The sequence below is a fragment of the Rattus norvegicus genome, chromosome 8 (assembly GCF_036323735.1).
Source record: "Rattus norvegicus strain BN/NHsdMcwi chromosome 8, GRCr8, whole genome shotgun sequence".
Lineage (NCBI taxonomy): Eukaryota > Metazoa > Chordata > Mammalia > Rodentia > Muridae > Rattus > Rattus norvegicus.
The window spans coordinates 98506651-98532423 of record NC_086026.1 but is presented as its reverse complement, the minus strand read 5'-3'; the positions used below and the strand labels follow the sequence as shown (position 1 = coordinate 98532423).

The 25773-nt window shown below is 41.1% G+C and overlaps 1 protein-coding gene across 15 annotated transcripts in view; it reads left to right on the top strand.

Annotated features, from left to right (window-relative positions):
• RGD1560775 (similar to RIKEN cDNA 4930579C12 gene) overlaps nucleotides 1-25773 on the top strand; it is a 126219-nt gene that overhangs the window by 77075 nt on the left and 23371 nt on the right. For 5 of the 15 annotated variants that reach the window (XM_063265993.1, XM_063265992.1, XM_063265991.1 and 2 more), the window contains 7 exons: nucleotides 295-319; nucleotides 1944-2057; nucleotides 18034-18071; nucleotides 18773-18797; nucleotides 22172-22285; nucleotides 22605-22675; nucleotides 23419-23443. In XM_063265993.1, coding sequence (XP_063122063.1) covers nucleotides 295-319; nucleotides 1944-2057; nucleotides 18034-18071; nucleotides 18773-18797; nucleotides 22172-22285; nucleotides 22605-22675; nucleotides 23419-23443 — 412 coding nt within the window. Of the gene's footprint in view, nucleotides 1-294; nucleotides 320-1943; nucleotides 2058-17864; nucleotides 17909-18000; nucleotides 18072-18772; nucleotides 18798-22171; nucleotides 22286-22604; nucleotides 22676-23418; nucleotides 23444-25773 lie in introns of those variants that run through there. The other 10 variants (XM_063265989.1, XM_039081969.2, XM_063265990.1 and 7 more) reach the window with 5 other exon arrangements.

Genomic DNA, 25773 nt, shown 5'->3' with positions numbered 1-25773 from the left:
ATTTTCACAGATGGCATGCAATGTAGGTTAGGGAATCCTCCATAGAGGCCAGACAGGTTTGCCTGGTCTACCTTTACAGTATAAAAACGTGTGAAAGGTCTTTTTCACGAAGCGTGCATCTCCAGATCTTCTGTTATGTCCCTAAATAGTGGATTCATTAACATAGTCTCCACTTGACTGCTCTTTTCTATCTTGATTGCAGCTATAACATGTTTTTGGAAAGACCAAAGACTCTTGCAGGCATTGCTCAACAAGATCCGAGCTTTAAAATATTTTCTTTCCATTCAATTACAGGTGTCATCTAAAAAACGCAGATGTGGTATGTATTATGGAATTATTCCCCAAAACACACTTTACATGGTAATTGTGTAATATTTTGTCCTCTGTGTGATGGACAACTTTGCTCTAAGCTCCTTACTGACGATGTGTTTGGTTTTCTATTGTTTGGCATTTTAAAGGAAGTGACACTCCAAGTCTCCTCCTCCTCCTCCTCTTCTCCTCTCCCTCCTCTTCTTCCTCCTCCTCTTCTCCTCTCCCTCCTCTTCTTCCTCCTCCTCTTCTCCTCTCCCTCCTCTTCTTCCTCCTCCTCTCCCTCCTCCTCCTGCTTCCTCTCATTCTGCTCCTTCTCCTCTTTTCTTTCTTCTTCCTTCTTTCTTTCTTTCTTCTTTCTTCTTTTTTCTTTCTTCATCATCATCATTATCAATAGAAATATATAAATGAATGAATGAAAAAACTGGGTCTGAAAGGTCTGTTGATGGAAGGAGCATTTGTAGAAATAATTTTGCCCTTGGTACGTTGATCAAATTCCAGGATAGACATATGCCCATGAATATATGATTAACATTAATTAAACTTTGTGCATTATTAAGATAAAATGAAAAGGATCTGAAGTTGGTAAGGAATGGAAAGATAGGAATAGAGCCAGAAGGAGTTGGGGTAATAGGTGGGAATGAATGGGATCAAAATACATTTTTTGGAGTTCTCAAAGAATTAAGAAAATGTTTTATTTAAAAAGTGATGAGGGAACAATAAGCAGACCAATGCACACTCATTCCTTGCATAGCCACGTAGACGTCTCATGTAAGTTCATATTGAGAGATTATACAAGTTTGACCAATTTTCCTTTTTGTCTGAACTTTATGTGACAACTTGATTTAGAATGACTTGGAGTCTGAGTAATCACAGAAGACACAAGAGCATAAGTTGCCTCTCAGTGTGGGTACTTGACAATCAGAATCACTGATTGAGAGGGAGGTGATAGAGTGAAGACACTGGAGAAAGGCTCTAGCCAGGGCTTCATGGATATAACTAATACAGTACCCCAAGGATAAAAACTATACTGGAAATGTATTCTTCTTACCTTCCAAACTCATTTAAAGTGATATAATATATCCTGCATAAGCTGTAAAATATTCTGTATAGGCAAAAAATGAAAAGCAGACAACCACTGGGCACTGCTCTATATCAGAGCCAATCCCTGCTCAGCATTGGGTCCTTCCTGTCTAGTGGGACTGTCCTCACATTTCACAAACACCACAGAGCACCCATGCAGTCATGTGCTTTCCATTATGACTTAACATTACCTGTTTATCTTTTATACCACTAAGGTTCCTATAGGTCATTATGAAATTTCAAGTTTACTGGTCAATGATGAGATCACAGAGGGCTTGCAGGACTGTCTGTGTGTCATAATGTTCTCAATGGGATTTGAATGCTGCCTATCTGGCACCATCATGTAGTACATAGTAAACTTTATCTACATCATCACATCACGTATAATTTATTGTATACTAAACTCAGTGATCTTCCTGCAGCACCATTCTAATTACAGTGACTTACCTATAAAGAAATACAGTCAAATGTACAAACACTCAAGTATCATCAGTTTCCTCTGTGTATTTGCCATGAAGCTGACATAACTCTCCCTGTGAATGCATTCCTAGTTTCTGCTATCTTGAAGAAAATTTCTCGAAAGAGAGCTGTCGTCCCCACAGACATCGAAAGGCCTCAAGTCCTTCCTGGCACTTCAAGAGAAACGTCTCACATTCTAACAGAAGGTACTGTGGAAATTCATTAATTCCATTCAATTATGTAAATCTATGTAGAAGATTTGCTGTAGTTTTTAGTATGTGGATAATGTCAATTTATCTATCTTATCAGTTAGAAATATAACCACAGAACTTAAAGATGCAGGTAACCATCATCTTTGCTTTTCATTAACTAATGGCAAACCAGAGGAAAGCTTAGATTTTTGGGACTACTCATGGCTTCACCTGTAGTTGGCATGAATGACTGAGCCACGTGTCGGCCACTTTGTCCCAGACATGCAGAATACATGGCCCATTAGGAGTGGCATTATTAAGATCTGTGGCCTTGTTGGAGTAGGTGTACCCTTGTGAGGAAGTGAATCAATGTAGAGGTGCGCCCTGAGGTCTCAGATGTTCAAGCTAGTCCTAGTGTATCACTCACTTCCTACTTGCTGCCTGCCAATCCTGACACAGAACTCTCAGGTCCTTGTCCAGCACCATGTCTGCCTGCATGCTGCCATTTTTCCTGCCATAATGATAGGGGACAAAGGATCTGATACTGTGTAAGCCAGCCCCAGCTAAATGTTTTGCTTTATAAACGTTGCCATAGTTGTGGTATCTCTTCACAGCACTAGATTACCTAATTAAGACACATCTGTAAGAAGGAAAGGTTGACTTTGCCATGGAAAGTGAGTTTGGAACCCATAATCGGGAAGCAGTAGACAAAGGCAGAGACTTAAGGGAGAGCAATATGGCAGCCAAAACCTAGAAGCAAAGAAAAAAGAGTGAATGCCCTCCATTGACTTTTTTTCCTCTCATGTGGCCCAGGATCCCATCCAAGAGAATGATTGTACCTGCAGGAAGCAGGTCTTCCCAACAGGACTTAATCTAAGGAAAATAAACCCCAGGGGCAGCCTGGAGGACCCAGATCTCCTTAGTGTGACAGCCGAGATTAAGCATCATGTAAAGTTGAGTTGTATCCCAAAATAAACTCTTCCCTCCACAAGTGTTTTATGATCATAGTGTTTGGTCAAAGCAATAGACACCTTAAATTAAGACACCATGTAAACCATTGAGGAACATGGGATTATGGCATTTGCAGAAAAATAGATGTAAGTGAATATAATTGTCAAGTTAAATGTCTTATGGAACATTGATAAAGACACAGACAGGGTGTGGTTTGTTTTTTTGTTTTTTTTTTTCATCTGAAGGTCTAGGTTTTTTAATGTAAAAAGAAAGCACATGTGTATACAATGTGAACAAAGTAAAGGCTTTCTTAGTCAATAAGGAGGACAAATGAGAGACAGGATGGGAGAAGGAAGCAGATGTTGTACGTACAGCGTACACACACTGTATTTACATCTCCTTACGAAGCAGCACACACACACTGTAGTCACGTGTCCTTACAAAGCAGCAAAAACACACACACACAAACACACAAACACACACACACTGTAGTCACATGTCCTTACAAAGCAACACACACACACACACACACACACACACACATACACTGTAGTCACATGTCCTTATAAAGCAACACAATGTGTGAAGGGGTGAATACTATGCCTATTGAAAAGAATATGTTTTTAAGCTGGGTGCTGTTGGTGTACGCCTTCAATCCCAGCTCTCAGGAGTCAGGGGTAGATCTCTGACTTCAAGGTGAGCTGGGTCTATAGAGTGAGTTGCAACCACAGAGTGCCAAGGCGACACAGAGAAATCCTGTCTCAAAACACCCTCCACCCCAAAGATAAGGATATATTTTGTTATTCTAAATCCTGTCCATTGTTACCTCTGAACTTGAGACATGACGTTCATTTTGCTCTTTTACTTGTGGTAATTCTATACATGTTGGTACTGATATTTGATATCATTGTTGTCAGCTATACTCAAATTTATTGTCTCTAAGTTTCTTCTGCTAACTCAATATTGAACTTAAAATCTTGATATGTATGATCTGTTCTTATTCATTGACTTTGGATGATAATGTGAACTGAGGAAATGATGCCACGCTTCTTTCCTCTACTTTTTTAGACATGGCTTGCAGTTTGTTATTATTTTTTTTAATTTATTTAATACTTAATAATAATTCTTTGGTTTCCGGGCAATCATCCCCCTCCCCCCTCCCCTTCCTTATTGGTGTCCCCCTCCCAACCCTCCCCCCATTGCCGCCCTCCCCCCAACAGTCTAGTTCACTGGGGGTTCAGTCTTAGCAGGACCCAGGGCTTCCCCTTCCACTGGTGCTCTTACTAGGATATTCATTGCTACCTATGAGGTCAGAGTCCAGGGTCAGTCCATGCATAGTCTTTAGGTAGTGGCTTAGTCCCTGGAAGCTCTGGTTGCTTGGCATTGTTGTACATATGGGGTCTCGAGCCCCTTCAAGCTCTTCCAGTTCTTTCTCTGATTCCTTCAAAGGGGGGCCCTATTCTCAGTTCAGTGGTTTACTGCTGGCATTCGCCTCTGTATTTGCTGTATTCTGGCTGTGTCTCTCAGGAGAGATCTACATCCAGTTCCTGTCGGTCTGCACTTCTTTGCTTCATCCATCTTGTCTAATTGGGTGGCTGTATATGTATGGGCCACATGTGGGGCAGGCTCTGAATGGGAGTTCCTTCAGTCTCTGTTTTAATCTTTGCCTCTCTCTTCACTGCCAAGGGTATTATTGTTCCCCTTTTAGAGAAGGAGTGAAGCATTCACATTTTGATCATCCATCTTGAGTTTCATTTGTTCTAGGCATCTAGGGTAATTCAAGCATTTGGGCTAATAGCCACTTATCAGTGATTGCATACCATGTATGTCTTTCTGTGTTTGGGTTAGCGCACTCAGGATGATATTTTCCAGTTCCAACCATTTGCCTACGAATTTCATAAAGCCGTTGTTTTTGATAGCTGAGTAATATTCCATTGTATAGATGTACCACATTTTCTGTATCCATTCCTCTCTTGAAGGGCATCTGGGTTCTTTCCACCTTCTGGCTATTATAAATAAGGCTGCGATGAACTTAGTGGAGCACGTGTATTTTTTATATGTTGGGGCATCTTTTGGGTATATGCCCAAGAGAGGTATAGCTGGATCCTCAGGCAGTTCAATGTCCAATTTTCTGAGGAACCTCCAGACTGATTTCCAGAATGGTTGTACCAGTCTGCAATCCCCCCAACAATGGAGGAGTGTTCCTCTTTCTCCACATCCTCGCCAGCATCTGCTGTCACCTGAGTTTTTGATCTTAGCCATTCTCACTGGTGTGAGGTGAAATCTCAGGGTTGTTTTGATTTGCATTTCCCTTATGACTAAAGATGTTGAACATTTCTTTAGGTGTTTCTCAGCCATTCGGCATTCCTCAGCTGTGAATTCTTTGTTTAGCTCTGAACCCCATTTTTTAATAGGGTTATTTGTCTCCCTGCGGTCTAACTTCTTGAGTTCTTTGTATATTTTGGATATAAGGCCTCTATCTGTTGTAGGATTGGTAAAGATCTTTTCCCAATCTGTTGGTTGCCGATTTGTCCTAACCACAGTGTCCTTTGCCTTACAGAAGCTTTGCAGTTTTATGAGATCCCATTTGTGGATTCTTGATCTTAGAGCATAAGCCATTGTTGTTTTGTTCAGGAAATTTTTTCCAGTGCCCATGTGTTCCAGATGCTTCCCTAGTTTTTCTTCTATTAGTTTGAGTGTATCAGGTTTGATGTGGAGGTCCTTGATCCACTTGGACTTAAGCTTTGTACAGGGTGATAAGCATGGATCGATCTGCATTCTTCTACATGTTGACCTCCAGTTGAACCAGCACCATTTGCTGAAAATGCTATCTTTTTTCCATTGGATGGTTTTGGCTCCTTTGTCAAAAATCAAGTGACCATAGGTGTGTGGGTTCATTTCTGGGTCTTCAATTCTATTCCATTTGTCTATCTGTCTGTCTCTGTACCAATACCATGCAGTTTTTATCACTATTGCTCTGTAATACTGCTTGAGTTCAGGGATAGTGATTCCCCCTGAAGTCCTTTTATTGTTGAGGATAGTTTTAGCTATCCTGGGTTTTTTGTTATTCCAGATGAATTTGCAAATTGTTCTGTCTAACTCTTTGAAGAATTGGATTGGTATTTTGATGGGGATTGCATTGAATCTGTAGATCGCTTTTGGTAAAATGGACATTTTTACTATATTAATCCTGCCAATCCATGAGCATGGGAGATCTTTCCATCTTCTGAGGTCTTCTTCAATTTCCTTCTTCAGTGTCTTGAAGTTCTTATTGTACAGATCTTTTACTTGCTTTGTTAAAGTCACACCGAGGTACTTTATATTATTTGGGTCTATTATGAAGGGTGTCGTTTCCCTAATTTCTTTCTCGGCCTGTTTCTCTTTTGTGTAGAGGAAGGCAACTGATTTATTTGAGTTAATTTTATACCCAGCCACTTTGCTGAAGTTGTTTATCAGCTTTAGTAGTTCTCTGGTGGAACTTTTGGGATCACTTAAATAAACTATCATATCATCTGCAAATAGTGATATTTTGACTTCTTCTTTTCCGATCTGTATCCCCTTGACCTCCTTTTGTTGTCTGATTGCTCTGGCTAGAATTTCAAGAACTATATTGAATAAGTAGGGAGAGAGTGGGCAGCCTTGTCTAGTCCCTGATTTTAGTGGGATTCCTTCAAGTTTCTCTCCATTTAGTTTAATGTTAGCAACTGGTTTGCTGTATATAGCTTTTACTGTGTTTAGGTATGGGCCTTGAATTCCTATTCTTTCCAGGACTTTTATCATGAAGGGGTGTTGAATTTTGTCAAATGCTTTCTCAGCGTCTAATGAAATGATCATATGGTTTTGTTCTTTCAGTTTGTTTATATAATGGATCACGTTGATGGTTTTCCGTATATTAAACCATCCCTTCATGCCTGGGATGAAGCCTACTTGATCATGGTGGATGATTGTTTTGATGTGCTCTTGGATTCGGTTTGCCAGAATTTTGTTGAGTATTTTTACGTCGATATTCATAAGGGAAATTGGTCTGAAGTTCTCTTTCTTTGTTGTGTCTTTGTGTGGTTTAGGTATAAGAGTAATTGTGGCTTCATAGAAGGAATTCGGGAGTGATCCATCTGTTTCAATTTTGTGGAATAGTTTGGATAATATTAGTATGAGGTCTTCTATGAAGGTTTGATAGAATTCTGCACTAAACCCATCTGGACCTGGGCTCTTTTTGGTTGGGAGACCTTTAATGACTGCTTCTATTTCCTTAGGAGTTGTGGGGTTGTTTAACTGGTTTATCTGTTCCTGATTTAACTTCGGTACCTGATATTTGTCTAGGAAATTGTCCATTTCCTGTAGATTTTCAAGTTTTGTTGAATATAGGCTTTTATAGTAAGATCTGATGATTTTTTGAATTTCCTCTGAATCTGTAGTTATGTCTCCCTTTTCATTTCTGATTTTGTTAATTTGGACACACTCTCTGGGTCCTGTCGTTAGTCTGGCTAAGGGTTTATCTATCTTGTTGATTTTCTCAAAGAACCAACTTTTGGTTCTGTTGATTCTTTCTATGGTCCTTTTTGTTTCTACTTGGTTGATTTCACCTCTGAGTTTGATTATTTCCTGCCTTCTACTCCTCCTGGGTGTATTTGCTTCTTTTTGTTCTAGAGCTTTTAGGTGTGCTGTCAAGCTGGTGACATATGCTCTTTCCTGTTTCTTTCTGCAGGCACTCAGCACTATGAGTTTTCCTCTTAGCACAGCTTTCATTGTGTCCCATAAGTTTGGGTATGTTGTACCTTCATTTTCATTAATTCTAAAAAGTTTTTAATTTCTTTCTTTATTTCTTCCTTGACTAGGTTATCATTGAGTAGAGCATTGTTCAATTTCCACGTATATGTGGGCATTCTTCCATTATTGTTATTGAAGACCAGTTTTAGGCTGTGGTGGTCTGATAGCACGCATGGGATTATTTCTATCTTTCTGTACCTGTTGAGGCCCGTTTTTTGACCAACTATATGGTCAATTTTGGAGAAAGTACCATGAGGAGCTGAGAAGAAGGTATATCCTTTTGCTTTAGGATAGAATGTTCTATAAATATCTGTTAAGTCCATTTGGCTCATGACTTCTCTTAGTCTGGCTACGTCTCTGTGTAATTTCCGTTTCCATGATCTGTCCATTGATGAGAGTGGGGTGTTGAAATCTCCCACTATTATTGTGTGAGGTGCAATGTGTGTTTTGAGCTTTAGTAAGATTTCTTTTACATATGTAGGTGCCCTTGTATTTGGGGCATAGATATTTAGGATTGAGAGTTCATCTTGGTGGATTTTTCCTTTGATGAATATGAAGTGTCCTTCCTTATCTTTTTTGATGACTTTTAATTGAAAATTGATTTTATTTGATATTAGAATGGCTACTCCAGCTTGCTTCTTCTGACCATTTGCTTGGAAAGTTATTTTCCAGCCTTTCACTCTGAGGTAGTGTCTGTCTTTGTCTCTGAGGTGTGTTTCCTGTAGGCAGCAGAATGCAGGGTCCTCGTAGCGTATCCAGTTTGTTTTTTTTTTTTTTGTTTTGTTTTTTATTATTAACTTGAGTATTTCTTATATACATTTCGAGTGTTATTCCCTTTCCCAGTTTCCGGGCAAACATCCCCCTCCCCCCTCCCCTTTCTTATCGGTGTTCCACTCCCCACCCTTCCCCCATTGTCCCCCTCCCCCCAACAGTCTAGTTCACTGGGGGTTCAGTCTTAGCAGGACCCAGGGCTTCCCCTTCCACTGGTGCTCTTACTAGGATATTCATTGCTACCTATGAGGTCAGAGTCCAGGGTCAGTCCATGTATAGTCTTTAGGTAGTGGCTTAGTCCCTGCAAGCTCTGGTTGCTTGGCATTGTTGTACATATGGGGCCTCGAGCCCCTTCAAGCTCTTCCAGTTCTTTCTCTGATTCCTTCAACGGGGGTCCTATTCTCAGTTCAGTGGTTTGCTGCTGGTATTCGCCTCTGTATTTGCTGTATTCTGGCTGTGTCTCTCAGGAGCGATCTACATCCGGCTCCTGTCGGTCTGCACTTCTTTGCTTCATCCATCTTGTCTAATTGGATGGCTGTATATCATGGGCCACATGTGGGGCAGACTCTGAATGGGTGTTCCTTCAGTCTCTATTTTAATCTTTGCCTCTCTCTTCCCTGCCAAGGGTATTCTTGTTCCCCTTTTAAAGAAGGAGTGAACCATTCACATTTTGATCATCTGTCTTGAGTTTCATTTGTTCTAGGCATTTAGGGTAATTCAAGCATTTGGGCTAATAGCCACTTATCAGTGAGTGCATACCATGTATGTCTTTCTGTGTTTGGGTTAGCTGACTCAGGATGATATTTTCCAGTTCCAACCATTTGCCTACGAATTTCATAAAGTCGTTGTTTTTGATAGCTGAGTAATATTCCATTGTGTAGATGTACCACATTTTCTGTATCCATTCCTCTCTTGAAGGGCATCTGGGTTCTTTCCAGCTTCTGGCTATTATAAATAAGGCTGCGATGAACATAGTGGAGCACGTGTCTTTTTTATATGTTGGGGCATCTTTTGGGTATATGCCCAAGAGAGGTATAGCTGGATCCTCAGGCAGTTCAATGTCCAATTTTCTGAGGATCCTCCAGACTGATTTCCAGAATGGTTGTACCAGTTTGCAATCCCACCAACAATGGAGGAGTGTTCCTCTTTCTCCACATCCTCGCCAGCATCTGTTATCCCCTGAGTTTTTGATCTTAGCCATTCTCACTGGTGTGAGGTGAAATCTCAGGGTTGTTTTGGTTTGCATTTCCCTTATGACTAAAGATGTTGAACATTTCTTTAGGTGTTTCTCCGCCATTCGGCATTCCTCAGCTGTGAATTATTTGTTTAGCTCTGAGCCCCATTTTTTAATAGGGTTATTTGTTTCCCTGTGGTCTAACTTCTTGAGTTCTTTGTATATTTTGGATATAAGGCCTCTATCTGTTGTAGGATTGGTAAAGATCTTTTCCCAATCTGTTGGTTGCTGTTTTGTCCTAACCACAGTGTCCTTTGCCTTACAGAAGCTGTGCAGTTTTATGAGATCCCATTTGTCAATTCTTGATCGTAGAGCGTAAGCCATTGGTGTTTTGTTCAGGAAATTTTTTCCAGTGCCCATGTGTTCCAGATGCTTCCCTAGTTTTTCTTCTATTAGTTTGAGTGTGTCTGGTTTGATGTGGAGGTCCTTGATCCACTTGGACTTAAGCTTTGTACAGGGTGATAAGCATGGATCGATCTGCATTCTTCTACATGTTGACCTCCAGTTGAACCAGCACCATTTGCTGAAAATGCTATCTTTTTTCCATTGGATGGTTTTGGCTCCTTTGTCAAAAATCAAGTGACCATATGTGTGTGGGTTCATTTCTGGGTCTTCAATTCTATTCCATTGGTCTATCTGTCTGTCTCTGTACCAATACCATGCAGTTTTTATCACTATTGCTCTGTAATACTGCTTGAGTTCAGGAATAGTGATTCCCCCTGAAGTCCTTTCATTGTTGAGGATAGCTTTAGCTATCCTGGGTTTTTTGCTATTCCAGATGAATTTGCAAATTGTTCTGTCTAACTCTTTGAAGAATTGGATTGGTATTTTGATGGGGATTGCATTGAATCTGTAGATCGCTTTTGGTAAAATGGCCATTTTTACTATATTAATCCTGCCAATCCATGAGCATGGGAGATCTTTCCATCTTCTGAGGTCTTCTTCAATTTCCGTCTTCAGTGTCTTGAAGTTCTTATTGTACAGATCTTTTACTTGCTTTGTTAAAGTCACTCCGAGGTACTTTATATTATTTGGGTCTATTATGAAGGGTGTCGTTTCCCTAATTTCTTTCTCGGCCTGTTTCTCTTTTGTATAGAGGAAGGCAACTGATTTATTTGAGTTAATTTTATACCCAGCCACTTTGCTGAAGTTGTTTATCAGCTTTAGTAGTTCTCAGGTGGAACTTTTGGGATCACTTAAATATACTATCACATCATCTGCAAATAGTGATATTTTGACTTCTTCTTTTCCGATCTGTATCCCCTTGACATCCTTTTGTTGTCTGATTGCTCTGGCTAGAATTTCAAGAACTATATTGAATAAGTAGGGAGAGAGTGGGCAGCCTTGTCTAGTCCCTGATTTTAGTGGGATTGCTTCAAGTTTCTCTCCATTTAGTTTAATGTTAGCAACTGGTTTGCTGTATATTGCTTTTACCATGTTCAGGTATGGGCCTTGAATTCCTATTCTTTCCAGGACTTTTATCATGAAGGGGTGTTAAATTTTGTCAAATGCTTTCTCAGCATCTAATGAAATGATCATGTGGTTCTGTTCTTTCAGTTTGTTTATATAATGGATCACGTTGATGGTTTTCCGTATATTAAACCATCCCTGCATGCCTGGGATGAAGCCTACTTGATCATGGTGGATGATTGTTTTGATGTGCTCTTGGATTCGGTTTGCCAGAATTTTGTTGAGTATTTTTGCGTCGATATTCATAAGGGAAATTGGTCTGAAGTTCTCTTTCTTTGTTGTGCCTTTGTGTGGTTTAGGTATAAGAGTAATTGTGGCTTCGTAGAAGGTATTCGGTAGTGATCCATCTGTTTCAATTTTGTGGAATAGTTTGGAAAATATTGGTATGAGGTCTTCTATGAAGGTTTGATAGAATTCTGCACTAAACCTGTCTGGACCTGGGCTCTTTTTGGTTGGGAGACCTTTAATGATTGCTTCTATTTCCTTAGGAGTTATGGGGTTGTTTAACTGGTTTATCTGTTCCTGATTTAACTTCGGTACCTGGTATCTGTCTAGGAAATTGTCCATTTCCTGAAGATTTTCAAGTTTTGTTGAATATAGGTTTTTGTAGTAAGATCTGATGATTTTTTGAATTTCCTCTGAATCTGTTGTTATGTCTCCCTTTTCATTTCTGATTTTGTTAATTTGGACGCACTCTCTGGGTCCTGTCGTTAGTCTGGCTAAGGGTTTATCTATCTTGTTGATTTTCTCAAAGAACCAACTTTTGGTTCTGTTGATTCTTTCTATGGTCCTTTTTGTTTCTACTTGGTTGATTTCAGCTCTGAGTTTGATTATTTCCTGCTTTCTACTCCTCCTGGGTGTATTTGCTTCCTTTTGCTCTAGAGCTTTTAGGTGTGCTGTCAAGCTGCTGACATATGCCCTTTCCTGTTTCTTTCTGCAGGCACTCAGCACTATGAGTTTTCCTCTTAGCACAGCTTTCATTGTGTCCCATAAGTTTGGGTATGTTGTACCTTCATTTTCATTAAATTCTAAAAAGTTTTTAATTTCTTTCTTTATTTCTTCCTTGACCAGGTTATCATTGAGTAGAGCATTGTTCAATTTCCAAGTGTATGTGGACATTCTTCCTTGATTGTTATTGAAGACCAGTTTTAGGCCGTGGTGGTCCTATAGCACGCATGGGATTATTTCTATCTTTCTGTACCTGTTGAGGCCCGTTTTTTGACCAATTATATGGTCAATTTTGGAGAAAGTACCATGAGGAGCTGAGAAGAAGGTATATCCTTTTGCTTTAGGATAGAATGTTCTATAAATATCCGTTAGGTCCATTTGGCTTTTGAATTCTCTTAGTCTGTCTACATCTCTGTTTAATTTCCGTTTCCATGATCTGTCCATTGATGAGAGTGGGGTGTTGAAATCTCCCACTATTATTGTGTGAGATCCAATGTGTTTTTTGAGCTTTAGTAAGGTTTCTTTTACATATGTAGGTGCCCTTGTATTTGGGGCATAGATATTTAGGATTGAGAGTTCATCTTGGTGGATTTTTCCTTTGATGAATATGTAGTGTCCTTCCTTATCTTTTTGATGACTTTTAGTTGAAAATTGATTTTATTTGATATTAGAATGGCTACTCCAGCTTGCTTCTTCTGACCATTTGCTTGGAAAGTTGTTTTCCAGCCTTTCACTCTGAGGTAGTGTCTGTCTTTGTCTCTGAGGTGTGTTTCCTGTAGGCAGCAGAATGCAGGGTCCTCGTTGCGTATCCAGTTTGTTAATCTATTTCTTTTTATTGGGGAGTTGAGGCCATTGATGTTGAGAGATATTAAGGAATAGTGGTTATTGCTTCCCGTTATATTCATATTTGGATGTGAGGTTATGTTTGTGTGCTTTCATTCTCTTTGTTTTGTTGCCAAGACGATTAGTTTCTTGCTTCTTCTAGGGTATAGCTTGCCTCCTTATGTTGGGCTTTACCATTTATTATCCTTTGTAGTGCTGGATTTGTAGAAAGATATTGTGTAAATTTGGTTTTGTCATGGAATATCTTGGTTTCTCCATCTATGTTAATTGAGAGTTTTGCAGGATACAGTAACCTGGGCTGGCATTTGTGTTCTCTTAGGGTCTGTATGACATCAGTCCAGGATCTTCTGGCCTTCATAGTTTCTGGCGAGAAGTCTGGTGTGATTCTGATAGGTCTGCCTTTATATGTTACTTGACCTTTTTCCCTTACTGCTTTTAATATTCTTTCTTTATTTTGTGCATTTGGTGTTTTGACTATTATGTGACAGGAGGTGTTTCTTTTCTGGTCCAATCTATTTGGAGTTCTGTAGGCATCTTGTATGCCTATGGGTATCTCTTTTTTTAGGTTAGGGAAGTTTTCTTCTATGATTTTGTTGAAGATATTTACTGGTCCTTTGAGCTGGGAGTCTTCACTCTCTTCTATACCTATTATCCTTAGGTTTGATCTTCTCATTGAGTCCTGGATTTCCTGTATGTTTTGGACCAGTAGCTTTTTCCGCTTTACATTATCTTTGACAGTTGAGTCCATGATTTCTATGGAATCTTCTGCTCCTGAGATTCTCTCTTCCATCTCTTGAATTCTGTTGGTGAGGCTTGTATCTACAGCTCCTTGTCTCTTCTTTTGGTTTTCTATATCCAGGGTTGTTTCCATGTGTTCTTTCTTGATTGCTTCTATTTCCATTTTTAATTCCTTCAACTGTTTGATTGTGTTTTCCTGGAATTCTTTCAGGGATTTTTGCGATTCCTCTCTGTAGGCTTCTACTTGTTTATTAATGTTTTCCTGTGTTTCCCTAAGTGTGTTCATGTCTTTCTTGAAGTCCTCCAGCATCATGATCAGATATGATTTTGAAACTAGATCTTGCTTTTCTGGTGTGTTTGGATATTCCATGTTTGTTTTGGTGGGAGAATTGGGCTCCGATGATGGCATGTAGTCTTGGTTTCTGAGGCTTGGGTTCCTGCGCTTGCCTCTCGCCATCAGATTATCTCTAGTGTTACTTTGTTCTGCTATTTCTGACAGTGGCTAGACTGTCCTATAAGCCTGTGTGTCAGGAGTGCTGTAGACCTGTTTTCCTCTCTTTCAGTCAGTTATGGGGACAGAGTGTTCTGCTTTCGGGCGTGTAGTTTTTCCTCTCTACAGGTCTTCAGCTGTTCCTGTGGGCCTGTGTCTTGAGTTCACCAGGCAGCTTTCTTGCAGCAGACAAGTTGGTCTTACCTGTGGTCCCGAGGCTCAAGTTTGCTCGCGAGGTGCTGCCCAAGGGCTCTCTGCGGTGGCAGCAACCAGGAAGACCTTGCCGCCCCTTCCGGGAGCTTCAGTGCACCAGGGTTCCAGATGGCCTTTGGTGTTTTCCTCTGGTGTCCGAGATGTATGTACAGAGAGCAGTCTCTTCTGGTTTCCCAGGCTTGTCTGCCTCTCTGAAGGTTCAGCTCTCCCTCCCACGGGATTTGGGTGCAGAGAACTGTTTATCCGGTCTGTTTCCCTCAGGTTCCGGCAGTGTCTCAGGCGCAGGGGTCCTGCCGCTCCTGGGCCCTCCCCCACGGGAGCCCAGAGGCCTTATACAGTTTCCTCTTGGGCCAGGGATGTGGGCAGGGGTGGGCAGTGTTGGTGGTCTCTTCCGCTCTGCAGCCTCAGGAGTGCCCACCTGATCAGGCGGTGAGGTGTCTTTCCCACAGGGTCTGGGAGCAGAGAGCTGCTGCGGGCCCGGGATCCGCGGGCGTGGGACCTCCGGCAAACACAGGACGTGCCTGGTCCTAGATGAACTCTGCCTCTGTGTGTCCCGATCTCACCAGGCAGCTCTCTTGCAGCAGACAAGTTGGTCTTACCTGTGGTCCTGAGGCTCAAGTTTGCTCGCGGGGAGCTGCCCAAGGGCTCTCTGGGGCGGCAGCAACCAGCGTATCCAGTTTGTTAATCTATGTCTTATTATTGGGGAGTTGAGGCCATTGATGTTGAGAGATATTAAGGAATAGTGATTATTGCTTCCTGTTATATTCATATTTGGATGTGAGGTTATGTTTGTGTGCTTTTCTTCTCTTTGTTTTGTTGCCAAGACGATTAGTTTCTTGCTTCTTCTAGGGTATAGCTTGCCTCCTTATGTTGGGCTTTACCATTTATTATCCTTTGTAGTGCTGGATTTGTAGAAAGATATTGTGTAAATTTGGTTTTGTCATGGAATATCTTGGTTTCTCCATCTATGCTAATTGAGAGTTTTGTAGGATACAGTAACCTGGGCTGGCACTTGTGTTCTCTTAGGGTCTGTATGACATCTGTCCAGGATCTTCTGGCCTTCATAGTTTCTGGCGAAAAGTCTGGTGTGATTCTGATAAGTCTGCCTTTATGTATTACTTGACCTTTTTCCCTTACTGCTTTTAATATTCTTTATTTTGTGCGTTTGGTGTTTTGACTATTATGTGACAGGAGGTGTTTCTTTTCTGGTCCAATCTATTTGGAGTTCTGTAGGCTTCTTGTATTCCTATGGGTATCTCTTTTTTTAGGTTAGGGAAGTTTTCTTCTATGATTTTGTTGAAGATATTTACTGGTCCTTTGAGCTGGGAGTCTTCACTCTCTTCTATACCTATTATCCTTAGGTTTGATCTTCTCATTGAGTCCCGGATTTCCTGTATGTTTTGGACCAGTAGCTTTTTCCGCTTTACATTATCTTTGACAGTTGAGTCAATGATTTCTATGGAATCTTCTGCTCCTGAGATTCTCTCTTCCATCTCTTGAATTCTGTTGGTGAGGCTTGTATCTACAGCTCCTTGTCTCTTCTTTTGGTTTTCTATATCCAGGGTTGTTTCCATGTGTTCTTTCTTGATTGCTTCTATTTCCATTTTTAATTCCTTCAACTGTTTGTGTTTTCCTGGAATTCTTTCAGGGATTTTTGCGATTCCTCTCTGTAGGCTTCTACTTGTTCTCTAAGGGAGTTCTTCACGTCTTTCTTGAAGTCCTCCAGCATCATGATCAAATATGATTTTGAAACTAGATCTTGCTTTTCTGGTGTGTTTGGATATTCCATGTTTATTTTGGTGGGAGAATTGGGCTCCGATGATGGCATGTAGTCTTGGTTTCTGTTGCTTGGGTTCCTGCCCTTGCCTCCCGCCATCAGATTATCTCTAGTATTACTTTGTTCTGCTATTTCTGACAGTGGCTAGACTGTCCTATAAGCCTGTGTGTCAGGAGTGCTGTAGACCTGTTTTCCTGTTTTCTTTCAGCCAGTTATGGGGACAGAGTGTTCTGCTTTCGGGCGTGTAGTTTTTCCTCTCTACAGGTCTTCAGCTGTTCCTGTGGGCCTGTGTCTTGAGTTCACCAGGCAGGTCACTTGCAGGGGAAAAGTTGGTCCTACCTGAGGTTCCGAGGCTCAAGTGTGCTCGTGGGGTACTGCCTAAGTCCTCTCCGCGGCGGCAACAACCGAGAAGATCTGCGCCGCTCTTTCCGGGAGCCTCTGTGCACCAGGGTTCCAGATGGCGTTTGGTGTTTTCCTCTGGCGTCTGGATGTGCGCAGAGTGCAGTCTCTTCTGGTTTCCCAGGCGTGTCTGCCTCTCTGTAGTTTTAGCTCTCCCTCCCACGGGATTTGGGTGCAGAGAACTGTTTATCCGGTCTGTTTCCTTCAGGTTCCGGCAGTGTCTCAGGCGCAGGGGTCCTGCCGCTCCTGGGCCCTCCCCTACGGGAACCCAGAGGCCTTATACAGTTTCCTCTTGGGCCAGGGATGTGGGCAGGGGTGGGCAGTGTTGGTGGTCTCCTCCGCTCTGCAGCCTCAGGAGTGCCCACCTGACCAGGCGGTGAGGTCTCTCTCCCACGGGGTTTGGGAACAGAGAGCTGCTGCGGGCCGGGATCCGCGGGTCAGTTTGTGTTATTATATGCAGTTGTTGTTTGAGTATTTGTTCAAAATTTTTCCAGACCCTCTAAAACTGATCAAGTCCTTGAATTACAGTGTCCTATAGAGCTGTAACCTATAATTGTGCTCCATGTGCCTTAAATCCCTATAAAATATAATATTCAGTACAGTATAAAAAGTACAATACATGATGTAATAATTTTTAGGGAGTAACACACACATAACATAGGCAAAAATTCTCATCCTAATATTAGGACATGCTCATCCTAATAAAATGTCCAAGGTAAAATGACTGCATTAGCATAAGTGAAAAGCTACATAGTTAATGATAAATGCTGAATCAGCACATGTATATTGTGGACCTTGCAATGGGCTTGAGGCATGCCACAAGAACAAGTGTCAATTGCTCCCTGCTCCAAAACAGGAAGTGACAACATTCTGAGGATTGATCATGATATTGCATTAGAAAAAAGATGGAGTGGATTAGTGTATAATGACCTCTTCAGCAAAGCCTACCTGCAGTTAACCCCAGGACTCAGGTGATGAAAGGAGAAAACCGGAACCTGAAGAGCTCCTCTAAACAACACATGCATGCAGAGTCACATCCATGATTCCTTCAACCAGAATGAATACAATGCACATTTTGAAAGATTTATTGATTCTTTACACAATGAGATTCCTTTTCCACGTTGATTTAGATTTTGTGTCAAGAAATCCAAACGTTCTATTTCCCATTTACCCTCCATTCTCCTCTTTGCAACACTTTGTTTCCAACATTGTACGCTACAGCTGGGATGAGCAGCAAGCACCATAAATAGATGAAGTCACATATACCAGCTTCACAGACATCTACATACATCAAGCAGAGATTCGTAGGGCAAGTAAAAGCAGAGCTATGTGTTAACGTTACTTCCTCTCCTTTCAATGATACCTGAAAATGCTGACCCTACAACTTCAGCAGGGGGACAAGGAGAGCCACCAGTGGGGACTGAGAAGGTAAAGTGGATTTTCCTTTCTCTAATAGAAAGGTTACATTATCCCCTTACACTGTACTGTACGTATCATATGATTAACAAAAAAACAGCTACATTATGGGTATTGAAAGGTATTTGCTTAGGAAGAACAGGAAATGGAACTGTACCCGCTTGTTCCTAATACAACTGAACATAAAACCTTGCAGTGTCTTTTAGCACAGTTTGTGTGAGGGGACCATTTTGCCTGAAGAAAAAGGTTCCTTCTTAGATAAATGTACAATTTTAACTCAGAAGTTGACAACCACTTCTGGTTCCTATCATTTTAATTTTAATGAAGTCTGTAAAAGACCTCTGAAAAGGAAGTTTCCAGTGTGTGGGTGTTGAGTGGGAAGCTGTGAGTATTGGCATAAATAACTGAGGCCCTGGTGTAAGAAAGATTGATCTTCTACTCAGGTTATAAAGAGGCTTAGCTTGTTGCAGTGTGGCTTACTCAGTAGAGACCAAAGAGATGGTGGTGCTCAATCTGACCTTCAAACCATGAAAAGTGGGAGGTGCACAAACTACAGAGCCCCAGGTGTTCTGTGACGCCCTCATATAACATATTAATACACAGGACTCTTGCCCGTTTTTATTGGCACCATACCATGTTGACATGCATTCCAAAGAAGCATGCAAAAAGAATTCAGCATGACTTTGTCTCATACTGTTTCCTTGAAATTTCAGGTGGAGACGAAAAAACAAAAACACAGTATGTATTCTAGAACCTCTTAAGATGCACTTTAGAAAGAAATTGCATAACCATTGGATAGCCTTTTCTCTAGTGTACCACTGCGCTCTAGCATATATTCAATGCAGGTTGATTCCCTTAAGTAGTTAAAAAACAAACTAACAAAGAACCAGATGTTTGTCTACTAGAACTGGATTCAAGAATAGTATCTCCAGATTGTTTAGAATGTTGTGTACTAGGCTGTGTCTCAATCTGTTTTTCCTCAAGATAAGTACCCCAATTACCCAGTTCAATCTCCAATGACACAGTAGTGAGGTAACAAGTAAGAGAACACAGTTTACCTACAAAACATAAGTTCCAACTTCACCACATGTGGTGCATTCATTTCATTATGGTGGTTCTAGTGAAGAATAAACCAGGGCATAGAGGTGAGTAATGAAGATCAAGAGACACTTTGTGGAGCAAGGACTTAGTAATGCCTAAATTCCATCTTCCCAGCCTCAGCCTCTCAAAATTGGAGAGAACACAGTTGGGGAAGGCCCAGTGCACTGCCCTTCATCTGCCTGCACAAGAGGGAGAAAAACCCACACGCTTCTAGTCATATCAGAGATTCTGAGAATGGGAGGCCAACACTGCATGAGGAGATGGGCTGGGTGATTTTCATACAGGCTTTTATTATACATGGATCACTTCAGTGAGAATGAAAAAGTGGGAATTGATTATGCAACCTCAAATGCTCAGCTAGAAAAGATATTAATATACAAAAGTAACACCGTGAAGACTGAGCATGCTCCATTTATGTCATTAGTAACAGACCCACACATGCACAAACACATGCACAAACACACGCACACATGCACACATGCACATGCACACATGCACACACACACACACATGCACACAAACATGCCCATATATGTCAGGTAGGAAGGAAAAACACTAATGAAAACAATAGCCATTATTTGGAAAAGGACGAGGAGATATATGTTGCTATAGGAAGGGTGTGCAGGGAGCAACAGACATAGGGTAGGATGCAAATATTATATAAAAAGAAATTGCTTTTTTTAAACAAACAAGTAGATTTGATGTTTTTGGCGTCATCTTGCTTTCCTTTGTCACATTTAGTTGTTACCTCTTAGAAGCCTGTTATTATTTTTTTCTAATGACGGTCAGGAAGGGAGTGGACCAGAGGGCAGTAGTAAGGAACCAGGAGGAGCAGAGGGAGAAGAAAACATAATTAGGATATATTTTATGAGAAAGGAATCTATTTGCAATGAAAGGGAAAACTAAAAATTGAAAAGACTCTCCTGTGAATTCAAGATAGACTTTAATAGAACCAAAATTATTATATATAAAGAAAATGATGAAAATTCTTGGCATGTAGATATCATTAGTGTCAGCCTTACAGACAGCATTGTAGAGGACTTCCAGGCATCACTTGGTAGGGATCTGTGCTGTCTCATATTTAGAAATTGATTTTTCAAAGGCAGATTTATTGTTTTAGGTGCATGAGTGGTCACACGTGTGGACATATGTGCAGCACTTGTATCTGTGTTTTGTGTGTAAACTCAAACCGGCTGTTGGGTTTCTTGGAACTGAAATTACCAAAAGTTGTGTCTCTAGCTGATGTTTGTGTATTAGAAACAGAATGAGAACCTGTGTCCTCTACAGGAGCAGCAGGGGATGTATTGATCTCTGAGTGGTCTCTTTAGCTTCTGCCATCAGACTTTGTAGTGTGACCTAGACTCTGGGCTCTGAGAGACCTGCTTTCACTGGTGGTCAGTCTCCATACTGCCCGTGAGTGTGAGCACTGAGTGGGTCTACATAGGAAGCAGGAGGAAGACGGCATCATTATGAACATGCTGTCTATGTGAGCTTGTTTACAGGTTCCACCATTTCCATGTTCTATAGTTTCATGTTATATATGTTCATATGTTACAGAGCCTGTGCTAAGGAAGGCTTTGTTAGGAGCTAGTTTTGGAGAGACCATGTGGCTCAGGTGGAACTCATTGTTCGATTGCAGGCCTAACATTCATAAAATACGGGTTTCATCATCTACTATGCATAAAATGTGCTGTGGTATTAGAACTTTATAAACCCGTCCTTCAGAGATGCAGACAGGAAAAATTATAAGTTCAAGGCCATCTATGTCCACGTAGTGACATTCAGACCACCCTGCTATAGAGATGTCTTCTCTGAAAAATAGGAAGGAAAAGGAGGGGGCGTGAAGCTGTGTCAGTAGCTCCTGTTGGGTCTGTGTATGAAAGACTTTGTGGAAAGAGAACTTTTATGAGGAATGGGTAAACAGCATCTTGCATGCACACAAACTGGTGGAGACTCTGCCATTCTCTTAAATAGACTTAGTTCAGGCTATCCACAGTTCCAGGGGACATTTGTCACCTATAATGACACCAAGCTTCTTTTCCAGTCTCTTCCAGTTGAGGGTTTATCTAGGTGTGGCCAGATAAAAATAACCTCCCTTTTTCACAACTTCATGTGAGAACTGGGGGACTTGAAGTCTGAGTCATCACTGGGACACCTGCAAGCACTTGTCCCTTCCCAATTTTGTTACCCAGTGATCAGACTCGGGCACTGAGAGGCAGGTGACAATGTGAGGATGGTTGTGGAAGGCCCTATTTTCTAATCCAGGAATCCCCCAGCTTCCTTTGGGTTGAAAGGTAGAGTATGTGTACCTTCAGTTGTTTCTGTGAGGGAAGATGGCCACTGATGCATGAGTGCATATGTGTGCCTTCAGTTGTTTCTGTCAGGGAGGATGGCCAGAGCTGCATGAATGCAGCTGTAATCATAACCTTTGGTGAAAAGTCAGAAGTTTTCAGAGCTCCTTACCTCCAATCATTCCAGGAATGCAACCCATGCATTGTCCATGAGATAGAATATATAAGGCTTGGGCAAAGGATGAAGAGTAAACAAGAGTTCTGGAGAAAATGCAACCCTGGCTCTGTGTTACTCTTGGGTCGCTGAGGTCTTCTGGCATATCACAGACATCACAGGGCACTGACCTCTGCTTTTTCATACAGTATACGCTAAAGAGACCTGTTCTAGTCTAGTGAGTCTCATGCGTAGTCCCTCTCAACCAAGTAAGGAGAAAGTCATAGTGTCCTAGTGAAGAGTTGGTGGGTGAGGGCATTGCCCAGCGGGCAGCACACTCACAGCCTTCTCTTCTGTGTTTTCGTGTCCACCTACACTGAGGCTTTACCTGTGATTCCTGGGATGTCCTAACTGATTGTACACTACACGCAGGGATCCTCCTGAAGCACCAGTCTCACTCTGATGTCTGTACCTGGAAACAAGCAGTCAGATCAAATGTGCAAACACTCAGTAGTAGTTTTCCGCCAGTAAGCTTTCATGACTCCCTTTTATAATTGTATTCTCAGTTTTTTCGATGTTCAAGGGGATTTGTAGAAAATCAACTGTAACCCCTCAAGATACTAAAATACGTTCAGTCTCCTTGGCCCCTTCTACAAAGACAAGAGAAGTGAAAACACAAGGTACTGTGGGAATTTTATAATTTTGTCCAATTATGATAGTAGTCAAAATTATTTTGTTTCACAGGTAAATCTATAGATAAGTTTAATATTATATTTACACAGGAATATATACACAAGTGAATGATGTTACTCATATCTCTCCAGGTCTTTCTTTAATTTGCCTTCAAGGAAAGACAGCCCAGCATCCAACCTAAGCGACTTGCTCCTTAGGTCTCATCACATGCGTGTGTTAAGTCCACACACTTTTACCCACACCAAGCAAGGATACTACATAGCTCAAGGAGTCCCATGAGCTGACTGACATTTTCTCTTCCCCTAGACAAAGCAGAGAATACCGACAACACAATTGTACCTGATGACCAAAAACAGACATCAGGGACTGTGGTATCGGTAAGAAAGCCTTTTTTACGGTAGAAATGTTGCTTTAATGATCTTATTTTTCAGTTAAGATCCAATTTTAACAACACTGTTGAGTGGAGTTTTCTTAGGTCCTAAGAGACTTAGCTTAAGCAGGGAAACGTGCAATTGAACCAGCCTGGTTCTAACTGAACAGAGCATCAAAGCACCCAGTGTCAAGTACCACAGTCTGTGTGATGGGACATTTTATTCTGGAGAAAAAGGTTCCTATTTTGGTAAAAATTTATAAATTTCATTTACAAGTTGTCAAGCATGTCAGGTTCCGTTGACTGCCTTGCAGTATGTTCCACCACGAAAGTCAGCGTGGAGAAGGCTGCATATGTCCAGGTGTGGGGATGCTAAGTGGTGAGACCTAACACATGAACATTACTGTAAATAATTGAGGCCATGTTGCAGAAGGGATTATGATTTCACAGCCGAATTCTAAAGATGCTCAAGCATGTTGCAGTGTGACTTACAGAACACTTGGCAGAGGACCAACAGATAGTGGTAGCTAATGTGACCTTTGAAATTTGAAAAATGAGAAGTGCCACAACTGAGGAACCCCAGTCCTTCCGTGATCCCATCCCAGAATAAACTAATACATAATCTTTCACTTGAAGACACTTGCCTACGTTGATTGACATTGAAAAAATGTTGATATATTTTCCAAAGACCTATGCAGTCAGAAACTAGCATGACCTGCTACATACTATTTCTTCTCCTTTAAATTTCAGGTGGAGACAAGAAGAACCAGACGTAGTATGTATTGTCAAATCTTTTAAGACACATTTTAGAAAAAATTGTGTAATATTGGGTTTACTTATATTTGAATGCATCATTATAACCTAAGCTACCTCTTGGGAAGAATTCAGATTTTGTTTTTAAAAATTTTGTTTCTAAGTTTAAAAAAAATATACTGAAGCCATTTCTGTATACACCCTGGATCCAGCTGTGATCCCTATAGTTTGGAATGGTGTATACCAGGTTACATATAAACATGTTTTTGTCCAAGACTGGCATTCAGATTATGCACTCGAAACTCCACTGAGAAGCTATTAGGTTACAACAACAGGGTACACATTTTACCTATAAAATATGAGTTCCAACTTCACCACTGTGGTGCATTCATTTCGTTAAGGTGGTTCTAGGGAAGAATAAACCAGGGCATAGAAGTCAGTGATGAAGTAAAGATCAAGAGACACTTTATGGAACAAGGACTTAGTAATGCCTAAATTCCATCTTCCCAGCCTCAGCCTTGAGGAGGTCAAAATTGGAGAGAGCCCAGACACTGTCATGACTACCACGGTGGGGGAAGACCCAGGGCACTGCTCTTCATCTGCCTGCACAAGAGGGAGAAAACCCCACATGCTTCTTGTCTATCAGAGATTCTGAGAATGGGAGCCCAATATTGCATGAGGAGATGGGCTGGGGGGTTTTTCGTAAGGCTTTTATTATACATGGATCACTTCAGTGAGAATGAAAAAGTAGAAATTGATTATACAATCCCAAATGCTCAGCTAGAAGAGATATTCATACACAAAAGTAACACCGTGAGGACTGAACATGCTCCATTTATGTCATTAGGAACAGACCCACACATGCACAAACACACGTACACATGCACACATGCACATACACACATGCACACACACACACACACACACACATGCTCATACACCCACAAATGCACACAAACATGCCCATGTATGTCAGGTAGGAAGGAAAAACACTAATGAAAACAATAGCCATTATTTGGAAAAGGACAAGGAGATGTATGTTGATATAGGAAGGGTGTGCAGGGAGCAACAGACATAGGGTAGGATGCAAATATTATATAAAAAGAAATTGCTTTTTTTAAACAAACAAGTAGATTTGATGTTTTTGGCGTCATCTTGCTTTCCTTTGTCACACTTAGTTATTACCTCTTAGAAGCCTGTTATTATTTTTTTCTAATGACGGTCAGGAAGGGAGTGGACCAGAGGGCAGTAGTAAGGAACCAGGAGGAGCAGAGGGAGAAGAAAACATAATTAGGATATATTTTATGAGAAAGGAATCTATTTGCAATGAAAGGGAAAACTAAAAATTGAAAAGACTCTCCTGTGAATTCAAGATAGACTTTAATAGAACCAAAATTATTATATATAAAGAAAATGATGAAAATTCTTGGCATGTAGATATCATTAGTGTCAGCCTTACAGACAGCATTGTAGAGGACTTCCAGGCATCACTTGGTAGGGATCTGTGCTGTCTCATATTTAGAAATTGATTTTTCAAAGGCAGATTTATTGTTTTAGGTGCATGAGTGGTCACACGTGTGGACATATGTGCAGCACTTGTATCTGTGTTTTGTGTGTAAACTCAAACCGGCTGTTGGGTTTCTTGGAACTGAAATTACCAAAAGTTGTGTCTCTAGCTGATGTTTGTGTATTAGAAACAGAATGAGAACCTGTGTCCTCTACAGGAGCAGCAGGGGATGTATTGATCTCTGAGTGGTCTCTTTAGCTTCTGCCATCAGACTTTGTAGTGTGACCTAGACTCTGGGCTCTGAGAGACCTGCTTTCACTGGTGGTCAGTCTCCATACTGCCCGTGAGTGTGAGCACTGAGTGGGTCTACATAGGAAGCAGGAGGAAGACGGCATCATTATGAACATGCTGTCTATGTGAGCTTGTTTACAGGTTCCACCATTTCCATGTTCTATAGTTTCATGTTATATATGTTCATATGTTACAGAGCCTGTGCTAAGGAAGGCTTTGTTAGGAGCTAGTTTTGGAGAGACCATGTGGCTCAGGTGGAACTCATTGTTCGATTGCAGGCCAAACATTCATAAAATACGGGTTTCATCATCTACTATGCATAAAATGTGCTGTGGTATTAGAACTTTATAAACCCGTCCTTCAGAGATGCAGACAGGAAAAATTATAAGTTCAAGGCCATCTATGTCCATGTAGTGACATTCAGACCACCCTGCTATAGAGATGTCTTCTCTGAAAAATAGGAAGGAAAAGGAGGGGGCGTGAAGCTGTGTCAGTAGCTCCTGTTGGGTCTGTGTATGAAGGACTTTGTGGAAAGAGAACTTTTATGAGGAATG